Genomic DNA, 18,541 nt, shown 5'->3' with positions numbered 1-18,541 from the left:
TGAATGATCTGGGTCTGGGTGTCAAGAAGGAATCATCAGCTCGAGGAATCCCTGATCTTGTGAACGATATGTACATGGTAACACTCTGCTATCCAGTACATATCCCAGTACATATCCCAGTAAATATCGCTTTCTATTAAGTCAAAGCAAATAATGCATGAATTTAAAATTCAGTGTGATCAGATGTAACTGAAGTAAAAATGTTATAATTTTAGCAATAAAACAAATCTGTTTCAAGTCTAGTTTTACCTCAGTGATGGTTGATGACCAGCTGTGGGTAAGTTGATCGGCAGAGGATGACAAAATGCATTCCGCTGTCCTGTCCGCAGGGTGTGCTGACCTACATCTCCTGGACATGCTGACCCCCATGGAGAGGAAGAGACAGGGCTACACCCATGAGCTCATCGTCACTGAGGAAAACTATGTCAGCGACCTGCAGCTGGTCACAGAGGTGGGTGAGCGTCGGGGTGGGGGGGGGGGGGCACTATGCGACAGTATAGAATCCTTTTGAAATCCACACAAAGAACAATGTTTTTGCTCAAATGTGCGGCTATGGTGTAAATCAGGCTAATGACGCATTTGTTCAAGTCAGCATTTAACAAAAACTAATCAGCCGATTAAGGGCAAAAATGTGCTCTTTTGTTTTTACAGATTATCAGGCACTGTATTACTAACGGCCTGTTTCCTGCCAGAGGAAGAGTGTTTTACTCGGGTGTTGTGGTCATTTTTGAAGTTGATTACACATACAGTTGGAAATCCCCCAACTCAGAAGAAAATGTGTTTCTAAGGATCTGCACTTTTATTTTATATAAAAGATCTACAGTAAAGCGACTGCATGTTCTTAAGCAAAACCATGCACATCATTTCCTGGAGGAATTTTCCCTGAGCTCAGCGGCTTACGGAGTTGGTGGGGGGGTTTGAAGGTTAGGTTTCCATATTCACCATGTGTCACACAGGCATTTCACTTTCACCCCAGAGTTCTAACACCTGCGGCTGTGACTTTATCCACACTGTGTGGTTGTGTGTGTCTGTGGCTTGTAGTGGACTGACTTCCCATTCCAGGCTGCCTCCTAGGCTCCAGGCTCACCATGCAGTTGTTCCGGATAAGTGGTCATGAAAGATGGATAGGATTTTTCCTAGCCAGCATGTACAGTTCTCACTAATATGCAATAACGTATGTATAAAAAACATGCTTATACATGCATTTTCTCATGGAAGGAATGCTTATTCATCTGCACTGGAGGTGAAAATGTGCTGATCTCCCCACGTAAACAGCCTTCGAAACACCGATTAAACTTTAATATTCTGCTTTTATTGCCTCAGGTCTTCCAGAAGCCGCTTCTGGAGTCCGAGCTGCTGACTGAGAAGGAAGTAGCCATGATCTTCGTTAACTGGAAGGAGCTAATTATGTGCAACGTCAAGTTGCTGAAGTATGCAACCCCCACCTCCTCCCCCGCCCCAGTGGAAAATCAGACTTTACACTTCACTCGATTGCGCGATTGCCGGTCCTCTTCGTTGTGGTTGACCTCAGTTTGTATTGAGCTAAAAACATTTGTCAAGTTGCGTCAGGGGAACTTGTTTTAGGTGTTGAAAATTTACCAAAACTGTAAGGTAAAATACTCGCAGTACCACTGGAGATTGGGCTGCTGTAGGTGAATCACTACGGAAAAACTTCCAAGGTTACTGGTAATATAGAATGTTTCTTATAGTTGTATAACATTGTATTATATTATGTTTTTAAATATATGTGCTAAGTATAGTATGCACCCCCTCTGGTTGATGGTGGTAATGCAGTGTCAGAATACTGTAGGGCAGCCTGCCCCTGCATATAGTAGTAGGGTTACTGAGGGTACTTCAGCACCCCCTCTGGTGGCTGGTGGTAATGCAGTGTCAGAATACTGTAGGGCAGTGTTTCCCAACCTTTTTTGAATTGTGTACCCCCTGAGAGATTTTCTCATACCACAAGTACCCCCTTTGTCAAATGTGTTGATGATTCAATAAAAGTAGAACGTACAACTGATTATCAAATTTAAAACATTTTATTAAATCTCCATAACTTGAACATTTAATTCATTAAGCAACACATCCCAGATAGATTTTCTTTCTATACCAGGGCACAGCTAATGGAATGGCTGATAATATTTACCCATCATCAGGGAAATTAAATATAAAATTTTTTTCCACGTACCCCCTGTAATGTGCTCGCGTACCACTAGGGGTACGCGTACCCCCGGTTGGGAATCACTGCTGTAGGGCAGCCTGCCCCTGCATATAGTAGTAGGGTTACTGAGGGTACTTCAGCACCCCCTCTGGTGGCTGGTGGTAATGCAGTGTCAGAATACTGTAGGGCAGCATGCCCCTGCATATAGTAGTAGGGTTACTGAAGGAACTTCAGCGCCCCCTCTGGTTGGTGGTAGCAATGCAGTGTGTTTATGCCTATAGTTTTCGTCTAAGAAAAACAGCGTTATGTTTCACAGTGGCTCAGAGATTTTATGATTATCTATCCAAAAAGACTACTATTGTTACCTGTTAATAACTACCAATGATACCAAAGAACTTCAGTATAGTCTATTGGTCATTTTGACTTTCAACACCTTGAGAGCATGAATCCATATCCACTTGTCTATCTGCTTTTGAAAGACTCAGATATAACCTTCTTTCTTTTCATTTTTTTTATAAATTGTTGAAACCTACTCACCTCATGATACATTTTTTTGCGTTGCGATGCACGTTGAGATTTGGTTTACGCTGCTAATGATGTCTAATATGCAGCATAAAAATCCAGTTTATTAGCAAATTTCAAATTGCAGGACAGTCAGTGAGTAAACAATATTGTTTGCCTTGCCTAAAAATCACATTTTTTGTAAAAAAAATAACATGGAAGTTTGCATTACATTATTTGTAGGTGATTTTCACAGGAAAGGATCGCATTCTTAATGATTCTCCAAAAAACGCTCCGTCATTCTTAAAGATGCTCTAAAAGTAACCCCACCCTTGGTTTCTCAGTACTCTGACCCTCCCAGTCATCAACCTGTCCCTGACTCCCTCCCCCAGGGCCCTGCGGGTGCGTAAGAAGATGTCAGGCGAACGCATGCCGGTGAAGATGATCGGTGACATCCTCACCTCGCAGCTACCCCACATGCAGCCCTATATCCGTTTCTGTAGCTGCCAGCTCAACGGCGCCGCCATCATCCAGCAGAAGACTGATGAGGTGCCCGAATTTAAGGACTTTGTCAAGGTAACGGGTCTCCTGAGGCAAACGAATGTGGCTGGGAAATTGGACTGGCCTGCTGAAACTCTCCGTACTCCTCTTCAGCGGCTGGCCATGGACCCACGTTGCAAGGGCATGCCTCTGTCCAGCTTCCTGCTGAAGCCCATGCAGAGGGTCACCCGCTACCCCCTCATCATCAAAAATGTACGTGCGCTCATGCCGTGCCACTTTAACAAGGAACCTATCCAATGACGGCCACTTTTGCCTCCTTTTCAATTTCGCAGAAATGTGGACATTGCATTGTCGTTAAACAGATTCATCGCTTGCACTGCTACGCCCTTATTTGGGTGGTGCTTTTCTATTAAATTTTGACTATACGAGTGAGGCACACAGACTGAGACCGAGCATGGGAGACAATTACCTACAATCCCGCAGCAAGAGAGAGAGAAGAACCATTGGCTCAGTTGTGATCACGTGACACTCGGCAGACAAAGCATATACGTAATACATTGCAAGACCTCACTCGTTTATCATGTTAAAATTTATTTAAAATTTGTGCTCATCTTTCAAAGCACTCGCAAACCAAGTTACTCGCAATTGGAGGTATTACTGTATAGTATTTTTCTACTAGTTAAAGACAATCAAATGATTTGTCCCCACACATTGAGATTAACCTACTAAATGACCCTGTATCTGTGCCCGTGGCCCCCTCAGATCCTGGAGAATACTCCGGAGAACCACCCAGACCACAGTCACCTGAAGCAGGCTTTGGAGAAGGCTGAAGAGCTCTGCTCCCAGGTGAACGAGGGGGTGCGGGAGAAGGAGAACTCAGACCGCCTGGAGTGGATCCAGGGACACGTTCAGTGTGAGGGGCTGTCTGAGGTATACTCGTTTGATCACACCATACTCGCGTGCGCCCATCTGCAGGCTCTGCGCCTGAGATTATAAAAGCCTTTCATCTCTATATTGTCTCATTAATATTAGTAGTCCACCCCAAAAAAGACACTGGATAATGATGCGACATTAATATCTGTTAGAACCTGAAAAGTGATCGGTGCCCTTTGAAGACCAAATGGCAGCATCACATATTGATAAATCATGCAGTGTGTGGAGAGGTTCCTTTGCCACTGTCCCTGTGTATATTCTTTACATCATGTAACTGGAATAATGCAGACGCTCCCCAGGTTACGATGGTCCGTGTTACAATATTTTGACTTTACGATAGGTAAATGTTTTTCATTCTCAGTACATTAATCAATAAAATACATGAGATATTCAGCATTTTATTATAAAATAGGCTTTGTGTTAATGATTTTGCCCAACTGTGGGCTAATGTAAGTGTTCTAAGCATGTTTAATGTAGGCTAGGCTAGGCTGTGAGGTTTGTTGGGTTAAGTGTAATGTATTAAAATTCATTTTCATATATCAATATTTTCAAAGGTTTATCGGAATGTAACCCCCATGGTAACCTGGTATTATCATTTTCATATTTGTTCTGTTGAATTAGTATTTCATACAACTGTAATATATATGGGCTTAGCAGTCTCCCTGGTCAGGACTAGATCTCCCTTCCAGAAATCCTCTACTTCACTGACAAACAGATGAACTACATGAAACAGTAAGCTGTCATTATGCTTTCAAGTAATTAATAATAAATGCTGCCATCATCTTTCCCCAAGCAACTGGTGTTCAATTCTGTGACCAACTGCCTGGGCCCTCGGAAGTTCCTCCACAGCGGAAAGCTCTACAAGTCAAAGAGCAACAAGGAGCTCTACGGCTTCTTATTCAATGACTTCCTGCTGCTCACGCAGATCATCAAACCCCTCGGCTCCTCCGGTTCAGACAAAGTCTTCAGCCCCAAGTCGCATCTTCAGTACAGGATGTACAAGACCGTGAGTGGGTGGAGAGGCTTATAGACACTTACTGGCAGTGTCAAAAGCTGGGGGTTTGCAGTAATTGGTATTAGCAGAGGGGGTGGGTATTTTCACGTCCAAATTTAAGTGCTTACTTGGCTTTAACTAGCTGTGGGTTTAGGTGCCACTGTATCTACGTAATTGGATAATGTAATTTGTATGTTGGAAGTCCCCAATAATTTTATTAGCTTATTAGTACTATATTTAAGCATAGGAAGTGTATTCTTCAGCATTTGACTTCACGTACCCTCTGCCCATCCCACATGTAGAACCAGAATTTATACTACTAAACTATGTATACAGTGTAAGCTAAGTGTATTGTTAAACTATGATTTCTGTGCAGCCTATCTTCCTGAATGAGGTACTGGTGAAGTTACCCACAGACCCCTCTGGAGACGAGCCCATATTTCACATCTCCCACATTGACAGGGTCTACACGCTCAGGGCAGAGAGCATCAATGAGAGGTAATTACCAGCATTTTCAGGGTTTTCCTTGCCTATAAACAGCCTGTACTGAACACAGCAGCAGTCCATCAACCCTGACATTCACTGAATGGATTAGGAATTATGTCATCCCATATAGGGAACCATCTCACGTAATACTCATCTATAAAAATAGAAACAAAAAATAATGCATTAAGAATGCAGTGCAGAAGGGTCACAGCATGCAAATGATGCCTGGATGCTTTTGCAGGACTGCTTGGGTGCAGAAAATCAAAGCTGCTTCAGAGCTTTACATTGAGACGGACAAGAAGAAAAGAGAGAAGGCGTATCTTGGTAGACCCCTAACCTCCATACGCACGCAAATATCTCTTATAGGAAGTCTCTGGTGTCATTGATTAGTGGAACTTCTGGATTTATTCCATTGTGTAACGTCCAGCATAGCCTTAGGTGTCAGACGGTAGCCTTCTCGCCCAGTATGGCTTTTCCCTGACCTGCACGTCTCTTATCTGCAGTGCGATCTCAGAGGGCGACTGGCATTGGAAGGCTGATGGTCAACATAGTGGAAGGCATTGAGCTAAAACCCTGTCGTTCCCATGGTAAGACATACTTACTACTTTCTACTAGTTTAGTGTTACTTAGTATTAGATATACTCCCAGCCTCTTGTAGGTGACAGCCAGAGTAATGAACAGTAGATTCATGGTCATCGAAAGTAATGAAAGAAGCATTTAATGACATACCTTTGTAAATGGAAGGTTGTTGGTATAAGTACCTGTAGTGACCCTAAAGTATTAGCCTAGGATTTTGGGATCCAATACCGTTCTGGGTCGCTCTGGTCTTAAGGGCTTCTAATTCTGATTATGTTCCAGGGAAGAGTAACCCATACTGCGAAGTGACGATGGGCTCCCAGTGCCACATCACCAAGACGCTGCAGGACACACTGAACCCCAAATGGAACTCGAACTGTCAGTTCTTCATCAAAGACCTGGAGCAGGATGTGTTGTGTGTGACTGTCTTCGAGAGGGACCAGTTCTCCCCTGATGGTCAGTTCATGCTAGGGACCTTGCATGTAGCATGTGACATTTCAACTGTCATTGGAACATTCTGGGACCCTAATGAAAGCTGTTTTGAACGTATCTATTGACAGACTTCCTGGGCAGGACAGAGATACGGCTGGCAGACATTAAGAAGGACCAGGGTTTGAAGGGTCCAATCACCAAGCGACTGCTGTTGCACGAAGTCCCGACGGGCGAGATCGTAGTGCGTCTGGACCTGCAGCTCTTTGATGAGCCGTAGTTAACCACTCCCCCCCCACCCCCTAAATAATGCAGCTTGCAGGTCTGGAGTGCAGGATGCTGTGTCCACCCAAGATGTTTGTGTGTTTGCGTGTTTTTTCTAAGAGCATTTGGTTCTTTGTGTTTTCACATGATACTTTTATCATTATTTTAATATTACTGTCATTTTTACATTGACATAACAGAAGGATCACATGGGAAGGATTCTGTGAACTCTTTCATTATGTGAAGGAATTTTTGAAGTGTTCTTAATTTTCTTGATCAGGTGTACAGTTCTTTTCTGCCAACTGTCCCAAACACTAAAAAATGTTTGAGTCTATTATTGACATGAAAAATATTTATTTAAAAAGTATATGAGTGATTGAAAATTTTGATTTTCTGACATTGCCCACCAATGGATGTATAAGGTCACATGAAACATTTATATTTATTTGAATATCACCCTCAAGTTTGGAAGCCTGTGCGCCATGTGGAATTAGGGTAGGGTAGGTTCTGTGTTTTGAGTCTTCAGTAGAGCACACTCGATAAGAAACGTAAAACTTCATTCGATTTGTGCATGGCTGTAGGGGAAGAAAAGAGCCTCAAGTGTCGGACTTTTTTAAATTATTGGGGAAAACGTGTCACCCTTAACTTTCTTTGAAGAGTTTCAGAATGTTTTTGTATTGTAGTGTGTATGTCCAATGTACAGAGTGGTTGAACAGACTAGCCTATGGTATGAACAATGGTCACATTATTTCAGAATGGATCAATATATTTACTTGAGTACTGAGTACTGAAGTCATTATTTTTACATAATGATCAGTGCAGGTGCGTCAGACATGGTACAACGATACAATACATAACAAGCAATTGCTTTGCATAAGTGAGATTCAGATACTTTGGGAGTGATGCTGGTTTGAGAATGTGGTTTATATGTCATGTCACTGGATGGATATACACGGTAGACTGGTTTTTGTTTTAGCTCTATGTAATCCAAAAAGCTAGACATGTTGTGCTTTGTTGAAGACTTGTTTTCGAAGCTGATGTTTATATATGTATATTGCGTTTACCATATATGGACTGCACTGTAGAATAAATAATCTGAGTTTCTACAAAAAAAAGAGTTTGGAAAAGAGATGTGATCATTGGTGGTATTGATTTTAGGAGTTATTCCCGAATCGGTACCTTCTTTCAAATGCATTTATACATTTGCATTATAAAAATATATTGTATATATTTTGTAGTTTTACCTTTGTTTCTACAAATTACGATATACAGTAATTTACAGTGTGATGTGACTGATATGTACCAGAGAGTTTACATCACACACAATATTTTTTTGGAAAAGTTCAGTTTAGGATGCGTCCTGAAAACGTCCTATTTTGACTGCACTGTAAGTAACTGTGGAATATAGATTTTTTTTTTTTTTTGTCGTCTTTTAATTTATCTAAGAACTTTGAGTTTAAATCAGATCTTGCCTTGACTGATTTTAGCAGTACCCATATCAGAAGTTGTAAATGTTTACTTGGGGGGGAAGGGGGGGAGCATTTTTCATTTTTGTATTTAACGGATTTTTTTTTTTGTCAAGTTAAAATTTTACAGCACGTGGCTTTTGGTGAGGACTTTGTTTGTCTGAGAAACAAACTTTCATACAATCAAAAAGAATAAAGGGAACAGAAGCTTTGGGGAGAATGGCACCTCACCCTGCCTAATACGGCACCTCACCCTGCCTAATACGGTACCCCACCCTGCCTAATACGGCACCTCACCCTGCCTAATACGGCACCTCACCCTGCCTAATACGGTACCCATACAGTGCGTCTTTGTCCTGTTTTGCATTTTTATTTATTCGTTTCGCACTCTATTATTACTGTCTCCATCCCTAAAAGTTGTTCCGTTAAACTACATGCAGAGTGTAAAATTCTAGGGCCTATGTTTGCCTATGCCTTTAGTGGCTTGGTAAAGGAGGACACTGTAGCAACCTATACTACTGTAACCAAACCATTATATAAAAAATAAGTATTAAATGGACTTGTCCACACTGAGGCCTGCTAACTCCCTGGTCTTGTATTTCGGTTGAGTTGGCAATGTCATCTGTATCACTTTACAAATACTGTTTGCATTCAATTATTTCTGCTCTATTTTTTTACACCGCGACAAAGGCATCGTGTCTCCAAGACCTACGCTGTCACAGAAAGACTTAATGTTGCTTTGTTCCAAGTATGGACAGACTGGCACAGTAGCTCATTTTCCTTTTCAATTAACTTCCATGAGTGAAAATGTGTATTATGTGGCAAGGAGACATTTGATCGACTGTGTTGCCCAGTCACAGCCCTGCAGTCCTGGGAAGCTGAGGTGACTGAGTTGGCTGTTGTCAGGCTTGGTTTAGGTACGGCTCTTCCAGACCTTGGTCACTGCTCATTCCTCTTAGGCTCTGTGTATAGGATGAAGTCACCATTCCAGAGTGCCATCCATTATGAAGGAGGGACTTTTCTCTCATGAATAAAGAACCAGTCGTAACCCATGTCTACAGATAATTACTCTTGCAAACAAGGCCTAAGAAGTGTAACATGGAACCATCATATGTGGAAATGTTAGAACGCATCTTTAATATTTAAATTACAGATAGTCAACCCATGTCCATTTGAAATGAAACAGTTTACAGGTGAAAACTGTATGATTTTGTTGGGGTGTATTTGTATATTTATAGGTATGTAGACACTTCTTTTAAAGAGTACACCATATGCAATGCCCCAAATTGGTCTAAATAAACATCTGGTAACAATGTTCTCAGATTGCCAGAATTACTAGAAACATCTTTAGCCCTGTCAAAATCATGGGTTCTTTTTAAACATTTGTATTCCGTGCAATTTAGGTCATTTCTTGGTGCATTTCATCATTTTTCCCTTGTCCCCATATTGAGTGTCTTTGGACGTGATTTATATACTGTGTCAGATCCATTGTACGAAAGATTTTCAGTGCTGTAACCTATAGAACTACAGTGTACAATCTCATTAAATCAAGTAATTTCTAAGACCGACCTTGTCCATTCGATGTCACATATCGACACACCCAATTTGTCATGCATCTGTGCTGATTATTAGGAACTGACATTGCTGAGTGAGCACTAAGTATGGAATGAACAGCTTATCTAATTATACCAAACATAAGGATCTTTGTACTATTACCGTTAGCATGTTGAGACGAACATCTAACCCAGAAATGTATTACAATTCTTATTTCATACTTTTTTTTCTTTCAGGTTCTGAGTCTAAGGGAGTTTTGGGATTAATGTAGCAGTAAACAACCCTACAAGACAACTAACTCCCAGCAGACAAGCTATATATTCAACAATGTGAATAAAGGACACCTCCATCCATACCACAAGAGTTCCACATTACAGAATATTTATTAAAGTTGTTATGAACACAGATACACCTTTTTACGACAATTCAGGCCTTGGAAGGCACTGATCCCCAATATTCCAACTAATGAGTCCACAGGACTTAAGTCTGTTTCATGATATTGGTCAGCTTCTGGATCTTGGTCTTTGTGGACATGTCAACGTACTTGTCCCCAATGCTGACTATCATTCCGCCCAAAATGGAAGGATCGCTCTGTGGAAAGTACATCAACTTTAATGTTTTTAAAGCCATGAGGATTTCCCTCCTACAAGCTTTTCCCCATTTTTTAAGGGTCTACAGCTGTGATCATTTTATAGCTTAATTTATAATATTGTCCAGGAGCCACAATCCACGAAAAAAACAACCAGCATAAGCAGAAAGCCACTGCGTCATGGTGAATTAAAGCCTAGGGACCATTCAGTAATGGAGTCAGCTGCCAGCAAGTTTCTTCCACCCTCTGCTTTCCTACCTTAGTTTCCAGCTTGAGCATCTCACCCTTCTGCAGGAACCCATTAAGTGCGGTCTTCAGCTCTGCAAGGTTGGCCTCATCCAGGGGCTGAGTTAAATACAAGGGATTGTCTGTGTCAGGGTTCTTTAAATCTGGACTTTGATTCCAAATCCAGGCCGTGCTTTCAGTTCTCCCAAGCAGTTACTTTAATAATTACCAATTCTGATTGGCCACAGAGGATTCACACCTGACTCACAGGTACAGGAAGGCTGGAAAATCAGCAGGGCTCAGACCTAGAGGACTGTGACTGAATAGCCCTGGTCTATATTAACAGGAACATTTGTGTAATGCTAGCATGTGTATCATAGTTACAGCTAGGGGCAGGCAGAGGACAGGGAATCAGACAAGAGCATCAGCGTTTTCCCAACCTGGGCAGTAGTAACTGAGCAGATGACTTCCCCACGGTGGGCGCTCATCATCTTCCCGAAGGCGGCGATGACATCGGCAGTCAGGGTCAGGCGGCCATTTTCTGCTAGGACATCTTAAAGACCGACACAGGGACAGTGAGTCACCTCCAGCCGTGAAGAAAATGCTCAACCCTGTTGCTCTGTGGTATCAGAACTAATCATGGCTCGCTGATGCCCCAATGAACTCACTAATGAGGTTGATGGTGATGGGCGAGAGCTTCTCCTTGGTCAGTGCGTCGTTGAAGGTCTTCTGCTTGATGTTGCGCTTCACATGGGGGTTCATAACAATGCCGGACAATTTGGGGTCCTTGATCAAGGTCTGTGGGAAAGAGAAGCTGATCTCTATACAAGCACTCAATGACCTGGCATACAAATGTTACGGTACAGAGAAACTGCAAACGGTTTGAACAGATGCATTTATGTCGAGACCAGAAAGGAAAAATGTGTATCCAGATTCTAGGTTCTATATGATGGTTTATTATAATTTTAAATATCCCAAGAGGCTAACTGCCCAGGAAAAATGGTATTTAAAAGATTCTGATGTCAACATGGTGGATTTAGCACAAAACACAGAGGCATCCTGCATCACAAGGTGCAGTTAGTGTAACAGGTGACTGGTTACTCCTTACAGACACACGGCCCAGCTCCTGCTCCACCTGATCCAGCTTCTTCTGCTTGCTGGCAGCTGAGAACAGTGCAGTTGCATAGCGGCCCTCCACTCCGTACACCTGAATGGGGGGCTATGGGGAGAACAGGCCATTATCTAGGACATGCACTGCTCCAGGTTACCAGCACGACATTTACACAAGCTATAAAAATGCATGTGGAGAATTTTTAGATCAAACAAATCCTAAGCTAGCATTTCAAGGTGATAAATCAAAATCAGTCCAGTAATGAACGGACAACAACTGGCAATATTTTAGGAGATATACATTGTAAACCAAATTAAATTACCTTGACTAACTTGGCTACAGGTCGAATGACTGTAGTGCTGAACTGGCGCACCTAATGAAGAGAAGAAATAATTCAAGCCAATAATCACTTCAACGCGATTTAACGGTATGGAATTGAACCAAAAACTTTGACACATTTACCCCAGTACCCACAAAGGCAACCTATATTATACACAGGAGGAGGTACAGACATTAAGGTCATGTTGCCTTTTGTGCGCCAAACCAGTTATGTCCGCTACCTCATACGTATGTACTGTTATACTAGACGCCAAATGATGCATGATTCTTTTACGAGCCCTTTTGACTACAGCTGGACTGGGGAATTATGCATAATCTTTATATGTGTAATTATCTGAGGCCGAGAGATGCACTTCTGAAGCGACATTTTGGTTATATGATTAAATACAGTTCCCATGCAAGAAACAGAATAAACGCATTTTTATTAATTGCCTTTAGAAGTTAAATGACAAATACGTTAGCGACTTGGGGGGGGGGGGGGGGGGGATGGTCATACAGGCGCTTAATATCCGTCCCAGCAAAGAACGCAAGGCCTTTGGCCTTAGTTAGAAACCGTACTTAGCATATTTAAATAAATACATTAAATTCTTCCAAATGCACCGAGCAATATATAATCATCACACAAAATACATAACAGTGAACACCAAAGAAACGCCATTAAAAAGGTTTAATGAATGTCATACCTGCTGGCTCAACCCTACCGCAGCCATGATCTCCAGAAACTGTGTAGGTCAAACTGAGTGCGCATGAACGGATGTAGCGTCACGAGAACGAACAGAACGATGGGTGTCGTAGTTTTTCCAAACATTAACGCCACAGGTGCATTATAGGAAATGTGTGCTTGTCGTGATGAACGCTAAAAAAATGCTACAACTCTTTTGCAGTTGCTTTGGGATGTTGTTGTTATACCGGAGTCGTTTAAATAAAGAAACCACAGTTTAATGAACTGTTAATCAATAACCCACACGTAAATGCCGGATATCTTACTTTCGAGAATTAATGTTGTCTCCTTGGCTTGAATTATTTCTTCTCATATCTAACAAGAATTGTGTGTGTGTGTGCACTCTGTGAACTACCCAGGTCCATCAACACACACACACCATAAATTCACTATATCTCTTATACTCACAGCGTTTTTATACTTCTGATAAAGGTACACAGTAGGCAAGTGGGCGTGATAAACACGCCGGTCTCGTGTGCTCGGCTGAACTGAAATGCAATTATTAAAAAGGAGGGGCTGAATTTCAACAGCAAACCTGCGTGATGTTGAGCTGAGACTCTCCTCATGCAGCTGGATGGGGGCTCCAAGGGGCGAGCAGAGACGAGGTCAACCTTATGTACAGCTCAAATAGCTTTTCTGTTTATTTTCATTGAATGAGCATCGCTAACAAAAAGTGGTCATATCTGTGTGGGCAGTGTAATGTACTAACGGTTAATAGTATTTTTTTAAGTAAATATGTCGAGAATCTGAGCATTGCTTCTAGATATTTTTGCAGTTATGGATAGTTTGGAGAAGTGCGTTTAATAACTCAAGCTCAGGAACTCAAAACTCTTAATAAGGTAGGTGATTGTCTAAAAATGTACTTATAGTACCCGAAGAATACCGTATTATTATTAATAATAATAACAACAATAATAATAATGATTTATTATTATTTTATTATTATTATGTGCACGTAGTTACATTGTTTGGTTGTTAGTGACAAACCAAGAACAGTTGCACCTTAAGTACCGTATTTTACTGTAAGTACATTCAGAAAATGAAATAAGTTAAATAGCTCAACTGGAATTTTCCTTTAGTGGAAGGTTTTTACTGTGCGGGGTACCGCAGAAAAGTTTAAATGTAGATGCTCCGCTTTCCCTAATAGTAGTTCTTGTGTACACACATACTGAACTGTAAGGCACTTCTACAGCTTTCTCTCTTCTGATTCTCTGAGAGTTGATTTAAGCAATTTTTTTATCTGTACTTTAATCGTAAAGTGATCATCTGTGAAGTTGTTCTAGTTTCACGTTTGTTCGGTAAAAGTGTGCACATATTTAAACATTTTCTGTCTCGCTATTTAAAAAAAAAATCAACTTATCTGTCATGTAACACTTTTTGGCACCTAATATTTTTTCCTGTCTTTCAAAATGTGTAATATAGTTTTGTTTGCTTGTTTTTTTGTGCAGCATTTCCTAAAACATCTAACACGCAAGCTATACGGACAGTGGATTGTGCAAACTGACTTCTCCCTGCTGGTGGATACTATTGTTTACATCTAGCCATTAAATCACAAAGTACAGGACACAAACTAACCCTGAACTTTTTTTTTTTTTCTTTTTTGCATTTTTCCGACTTAGTCGTTAAAAACCCATTTAAAATGGCATCTGCACTGCAGGCAGCTGACATTGCCGTTGTGACGCTCTATTTCGTGCTGGTCTTGTCCATCGGCTTATTAGCTATGCGGAAGGCAAACCGGAGTACAGTGAGGGGATACTTTCTCGCCGGACGGTCCATGACTTGGGTCACCATAGGGGCGTCTCTGTTTGTCAGTAATATTGGCAGTGAGCATTTTATTGGCTTGGCAGGATCTGGGGCAATGAGCGGGTACGCACCTGGTGCCTGGGAATTCAACGCAGTGTTCCTCCTGCAGCTCCTGGGCTGGGTCTTCATCCCTGTATACATCAGTGCGGGGTTGTACACCATGCCAGAGTATCTCTCAAAGCGTTATGGTGGCAATCGGCTCAAAGTCTATTTTGCTGCTCTCTCATTGGTCCTTTATATCTTTACCAAGCTATCTGTGGACCTATATGCAGGTGCCCTATTCATTCAGGAGTCTATGGGCTGGAACCTGTACTTGTCTGTGATCCTTCTGATCAGTATGACCGCCCTGCTGACAGTAACGGGGGGGCTGGTGGCTGTCATCTATACAGACACCCTTCAGGCCGCCCTCATGATCGTTGGAGCGGTCATCCTCAGCGTCATGAGCATGGTCAAAATCGGAGGCATGGAGGGTTTGAAGACGAAGTACATGCAGGCCATTCCAAACGTCAGCGCCATCCTGGCGAGCACTAACTTGACGTATACCAACACGTGCGACATCCATCCCAAACCACTGGCTCTCAAGCTGCTGCGTGGCCCTTCGGATGAGGATGTTCCGTGGCCTGGCTTCCTACTGGGCCAGATGCCTGCATCTATCTGGTACTGGTGCACGGATCAAGTCATCGTTCAGAGGGTGCTAGCTGCCAAGAACATTGCTCACGCCAAAGGCTCGACCCTGATGGCAGGATTTCTGAAGATCTTGCCCATGTTTATCATTGTAATGCCTGGAATGATTTCTCGGGTCCTCTTCACTGATGAGATCGTGTGCATCAGCCCTGAACACTGCATGCAGGTGTGTGGGAATCAAGCTGGATGCTCCAACATCGCGTACCCTAGGCTGGTCATGAACATCATGCCCGTGGGCCTTCGAGGCCTTATGATGGCCGTGATGATCGCGGCCCTGATGAGCGATCTGGACTCTATCTTCAATAGTGCCAGCACCATCTTTACTCTCGACATCTACAAGATGCTGAGGAGGAGCGCCTCGCCTCAGGAGCTGGTGATGGTTGGCCGGCTCTTTGTGGTGTTAATGGTAGCCATTGGCATCATGTGGGTCCCTGTCATTGTCGAGATGCATGGCGGACAGATGTATCTGTACATCCAGGAGGTGTCTGACTATCTCACTCCACCAATTGCAGCCCTTTTCCTCCTGGGGGTATTTTGGAAACGCTGTAATGAGACTGGTGCCTTCTGGGGAGGGGTGACAGGCTCTGTTTTGGGGGTTATACGTTTGGCCCTTGCATTCATATACAAGGAACCATGCTGTAATCAGACAGATGAGAGGCCGGCCTTCATTGCACATTTCCACTTCATGTATGTGGCAGCTGTCCTATTCTGGATATCAGGATTGGTGGCAGTGGTAGTCAGTTTGTGCACTCCACCACCAAGCCAAGAGCAGATCCACAGCACCACTCTGTGGGGCCTATGCCATAAAGCAGAATTGAGCATTAAAAATAGGGAGAACAGTAGCAATAAACAGGTCTGCTGCAGCAGCGATGACAGCTGCCACAAACAGCTGGCACAAGGTGATGTTCAGATAGAGTTGTGCCCCAACAGGGCAGACCTCAAGCCGCCGGCTCCTGCTTTTGACACCCCACTGGTCTCTAACCACCAGATTTCTGCACCCCTGGAACAGCCAGAGAATGGTCATGTGGGTACGGTGGGCCAAGACAGCTCAGAAGGTGTCAGAAGTAGTGAAGAGAGGGGGAAGTGCAAGAAGAAGTCAGATTGGTTTTGTGGAAACATGGATCCCATTGAGAAAGATCAACCAAAAGAAGTGGAGGAGGTGATCCTCATTGCGATGTTGTATGAACCTTGGACAACCAAAGTGATTCTTAACATATTTCTGTTTTTAATATGTCTTGTGGGGTTCTTCCTCTTTATCTTCTTCTCACTGTAGAGAGCTGCTGTCCTTGAATTAATCGGAAACATTGCGATGTTTTATGAGGTGCCATCTAGCTTGTGTTGACTTCTGGTAACCTTATTGATAGCATTTCCACAGAATGTCCTGCATTCTGTCTGATTCTTTGAAGATGTTTGTTGTTGTGGTGGGTCCCTGACAGAAGTGACTGACTAAGTGCCCCTGACAGAAGTTAAATCACTCCAAACATATAGCTCTTACTGTTCCTAGTGGATGCAAGCCTGCTACTCATGAATGAGTGTCTTGACTGAATTTCATGATTTTGAAAGTTTTTTGGTGTTTGAGTATTTTTTAAGTCGTCTTTGCATTTTAGCAGTTTTCTGCATCTGTAATAAGATTAAGATACCATAGATAATCTATCCATCCCTCTTCTATAACTGCATATTCAGTGCAAGGTTGCAGTGTTTCCACATATTAGTGTATTTAAACTGCTTTATTCTACACTGTATACTTCTTTTTTCCATTTTGGGTGTGGTCCTTATAGACATTACCCCCAAGATTCAGTTATCTACTTTGGATAAAATAACCAAATTGCTTGCATTCAAGCTGTAAATATATGTCTCATAACATTCTTTACCCTAAAACATGAATACCCATAATGTGTAATGCGAAAGGGTTCTGACGTGCTGAGGTTTCTGAGCACAAACATTATGTGTTTACAACAAATAGCTCGGCCATGAAATGTTGTTGGGCTTTTGGTATTTTTAAATACATACATGCAGACAGGAACATTAAAACAGTCTCATTTTAAACACATGGCCCCGGCCCAGTGTCCCTCACAAGCAAAATGAAGAAACTCAGAACTTTTCAGAATTTATGCAATATAAAAAACGTTTTTAAACAGAATTTGTATTACATATATTTATATTTCCCATCCATGGTCCACTCCAGCCTTGTGCCCTGTGCTCCAGCCCCCCCCCCCCCCCCCCCCCAAGTTTCTCAGTTGCATTTTTGATATTTGAACCTAAAACTTGATGTGACAAAGAATAGACTTTATTTTTATTACCTTTATTTTATCACCTTTATATTTTAGCTTTGTCTTAAATCTTTAGCAAGTGTTGTCTGGTGATCAGTGTTTGCATCTAACTTGTCTCACAGACTTGCCTCGATAAGGGGAATGGTCTCTCTGCTTCTGGTTTCTGAAGTGGGCAATTAATGACACGACATTTACTTCTTTCATTTGAATCACTAAAACATGTTGGTGACACTCACACCACGTGCTTTTACCTGGTATTTATTGGTAATATTTTGCTAATGCTAAATCTATGTGCCTTTTCTGAAGAATAGAGTTGCTTGGTTTTGTTTAACAGAAAAGATCCTCCACGCAGTGAGCCATCCTTGAAAACTCACTGATGTTCTTGCCGTTCTCTTTGTCATAAGATAGCTGTTTATTCTGCTGAAAATATTCCTGTTTGCTGTACTTGCTTCGGTTCTGTGTGTGGAGTTTGCATATAATCCCTATAATCCTGCCCAGGGATTGTCATCATGTCCTTACACGGACAAATGTGTCTGTGGCAAGACTCCTCGGTGTAAGTGTCAGAATGCATGTAAGGTACGTTTTTAAACATCATGCCCGTGATAAAAATTACGTTTTGACCAAAATGTCCTGCGAATTCGCAATGGTGTCGACCCAAATTCCTGAATTGTTGACAGAGCTTTTCCTACCTGCCCAAAATAAACCAGAGGCCATATTTGCTCTGGGAAAACATGACGTTTAAACAGTCAGTAAACCGGATTTTGAAAGGATGTTTTCCTTTGTCCGCCTGTGGCCCCCAGTATGTATCCTTGAAGCTGATAGTTGGCGAGTGTAAGCTAGGAGAGCATGCATCTCTTGCCCGCATCCTGAAATCTGCATGGCCGTCACCCACTGCTGGAGGTCTGTCACATGTCGGCTCAACAGCCAGTACAAC

General features: G+C 42.3%; 3 protein-coding genes across 8 annotated transcripts in view; 2 read left to right on the top strand and 1 right to left on the bottom strand.

Annotated features, from left to right (window-relative positions):
- Positions 1 to 9,873, top strand: part of LOC125709804 (intersectin-1-like) — a 44,935-nt gene extending 35,062 nt beyond the window's left edge. For all 6 annotated transcript variants that reach the window (XM_048978679.1, XM_048978682.1, XM_048978681.1 and 3 more), the window contains 11 exons: positions 330 to 451; positions 1,324 to 1,430; positions 3,055 to 3,238; positions 3,317 to 3,415; positions 3,926 to 4,093; positions 4,890 to 5,102; positions 5,467 to 5,588; positions 5,818 to 5,900; positions 6,080 to 6,163; positions 6,435 to 6,608; positions 6,713 to 9,873. In XM_048978679.1, the coding sequence (XP_048834636.1) occupies positions 330 to 451; positions 1,324 to 1,430; positions 3,055 to 3,238; positions 3,317 to 3,415; positions 3,926 to 4,093; positions 4,890 to 5,102; positions 5,467 to 5,588; positions 5,818 to 5,900; positions 6,080 to 6,163; positions 6,435 to 6,608; positions 6,713 to 6,861 (1,505 nt within the window). In that variant the 3' untranslated portion in view covers positions 6,862 to 9,873. The remainder of the gene's footprint in view (positions 1 to 329; positions 452 to 1,323; positions 1,431 to 3,054; positions 3,239 to 3,316; positions 3,416 to 3,925; positions 4,094 to 4,889; positions 5,103 to 5,466; positions 5,589 to 5,817; positions 5,901 to 6,079; positions 6,164 to 6,434; positions 6,609 to 6,712) is intronic.
- Positions 9,874 to 10,229: 356 nt separating this feature from the next.
- atp5po (ATP synthase peripheral stalk subunit OSCP) lies at positions 10,230 to 12,877 on the bottom strand. Its single transcript, XM_048978704.1, is given in 8 exon segments — positions 10,230 to 10,456; positions 10,713 to 10,799; positions 11,120 to 11,232; positions 11,348 to 11,477; positions 11,788 to 11,898; positions 12,113 to 12,163; positions 12,813 to 12,854; positions 12,857 to 12,877. Coding segments are annotated over 8 exon segments (666 nt in total). The 3' UTR covers positions 10,230 to 10,345.
- Positions 12,878 to 13,400: 523 nt separating this feature from the next.
- LOC125709807 (sodium/myo-inositol cotransporter-like) lies at positions 13,401 to 17,541 on the top strand. Its single transcript, XM_048978691.1, has 2 exons — positions 13,401 to 13,689; positions 14,299 to 17,541. Exon 2 carries the CDS (start codon positions 14,490 to 14,492, stop codon positions 16,608 to 16,610), a length of 2,121 nt encoding a protein of 706 aa, XP_048834648.1. The 5' UTR covers positions 13,401 to 13,689; positions 14,299 to 14,489; the 3' UTR covers positions 16,611 to 17,541.
- Positions 17,542 to 18,541: the final 1,000 nt, after the last annotated feature.

The sequence above is a fragment of the Brienomyrus brachyistius genome, chromosome 16, assembly GCF_023856365.1.
Source record: "Brienomyrus brachyistius isolate T26 chromosome 16, BBRACH_0.4, whole genome shotgun sequence".
In the NCBI taxonomy this organism is placed as follows: domain Eukaryota; kingdom Metazoa; phylum Chordata; class Actinopteri; order Osteoglossiformes; family Mormyridae; genus Brienomyrus; species Brienomyrus brachyistius.
The sequence above is the reverse complement of the archived record's forward strand: the minus strand, read 5'-3'. Positions and strand labels throughout refer to the sequence as shown.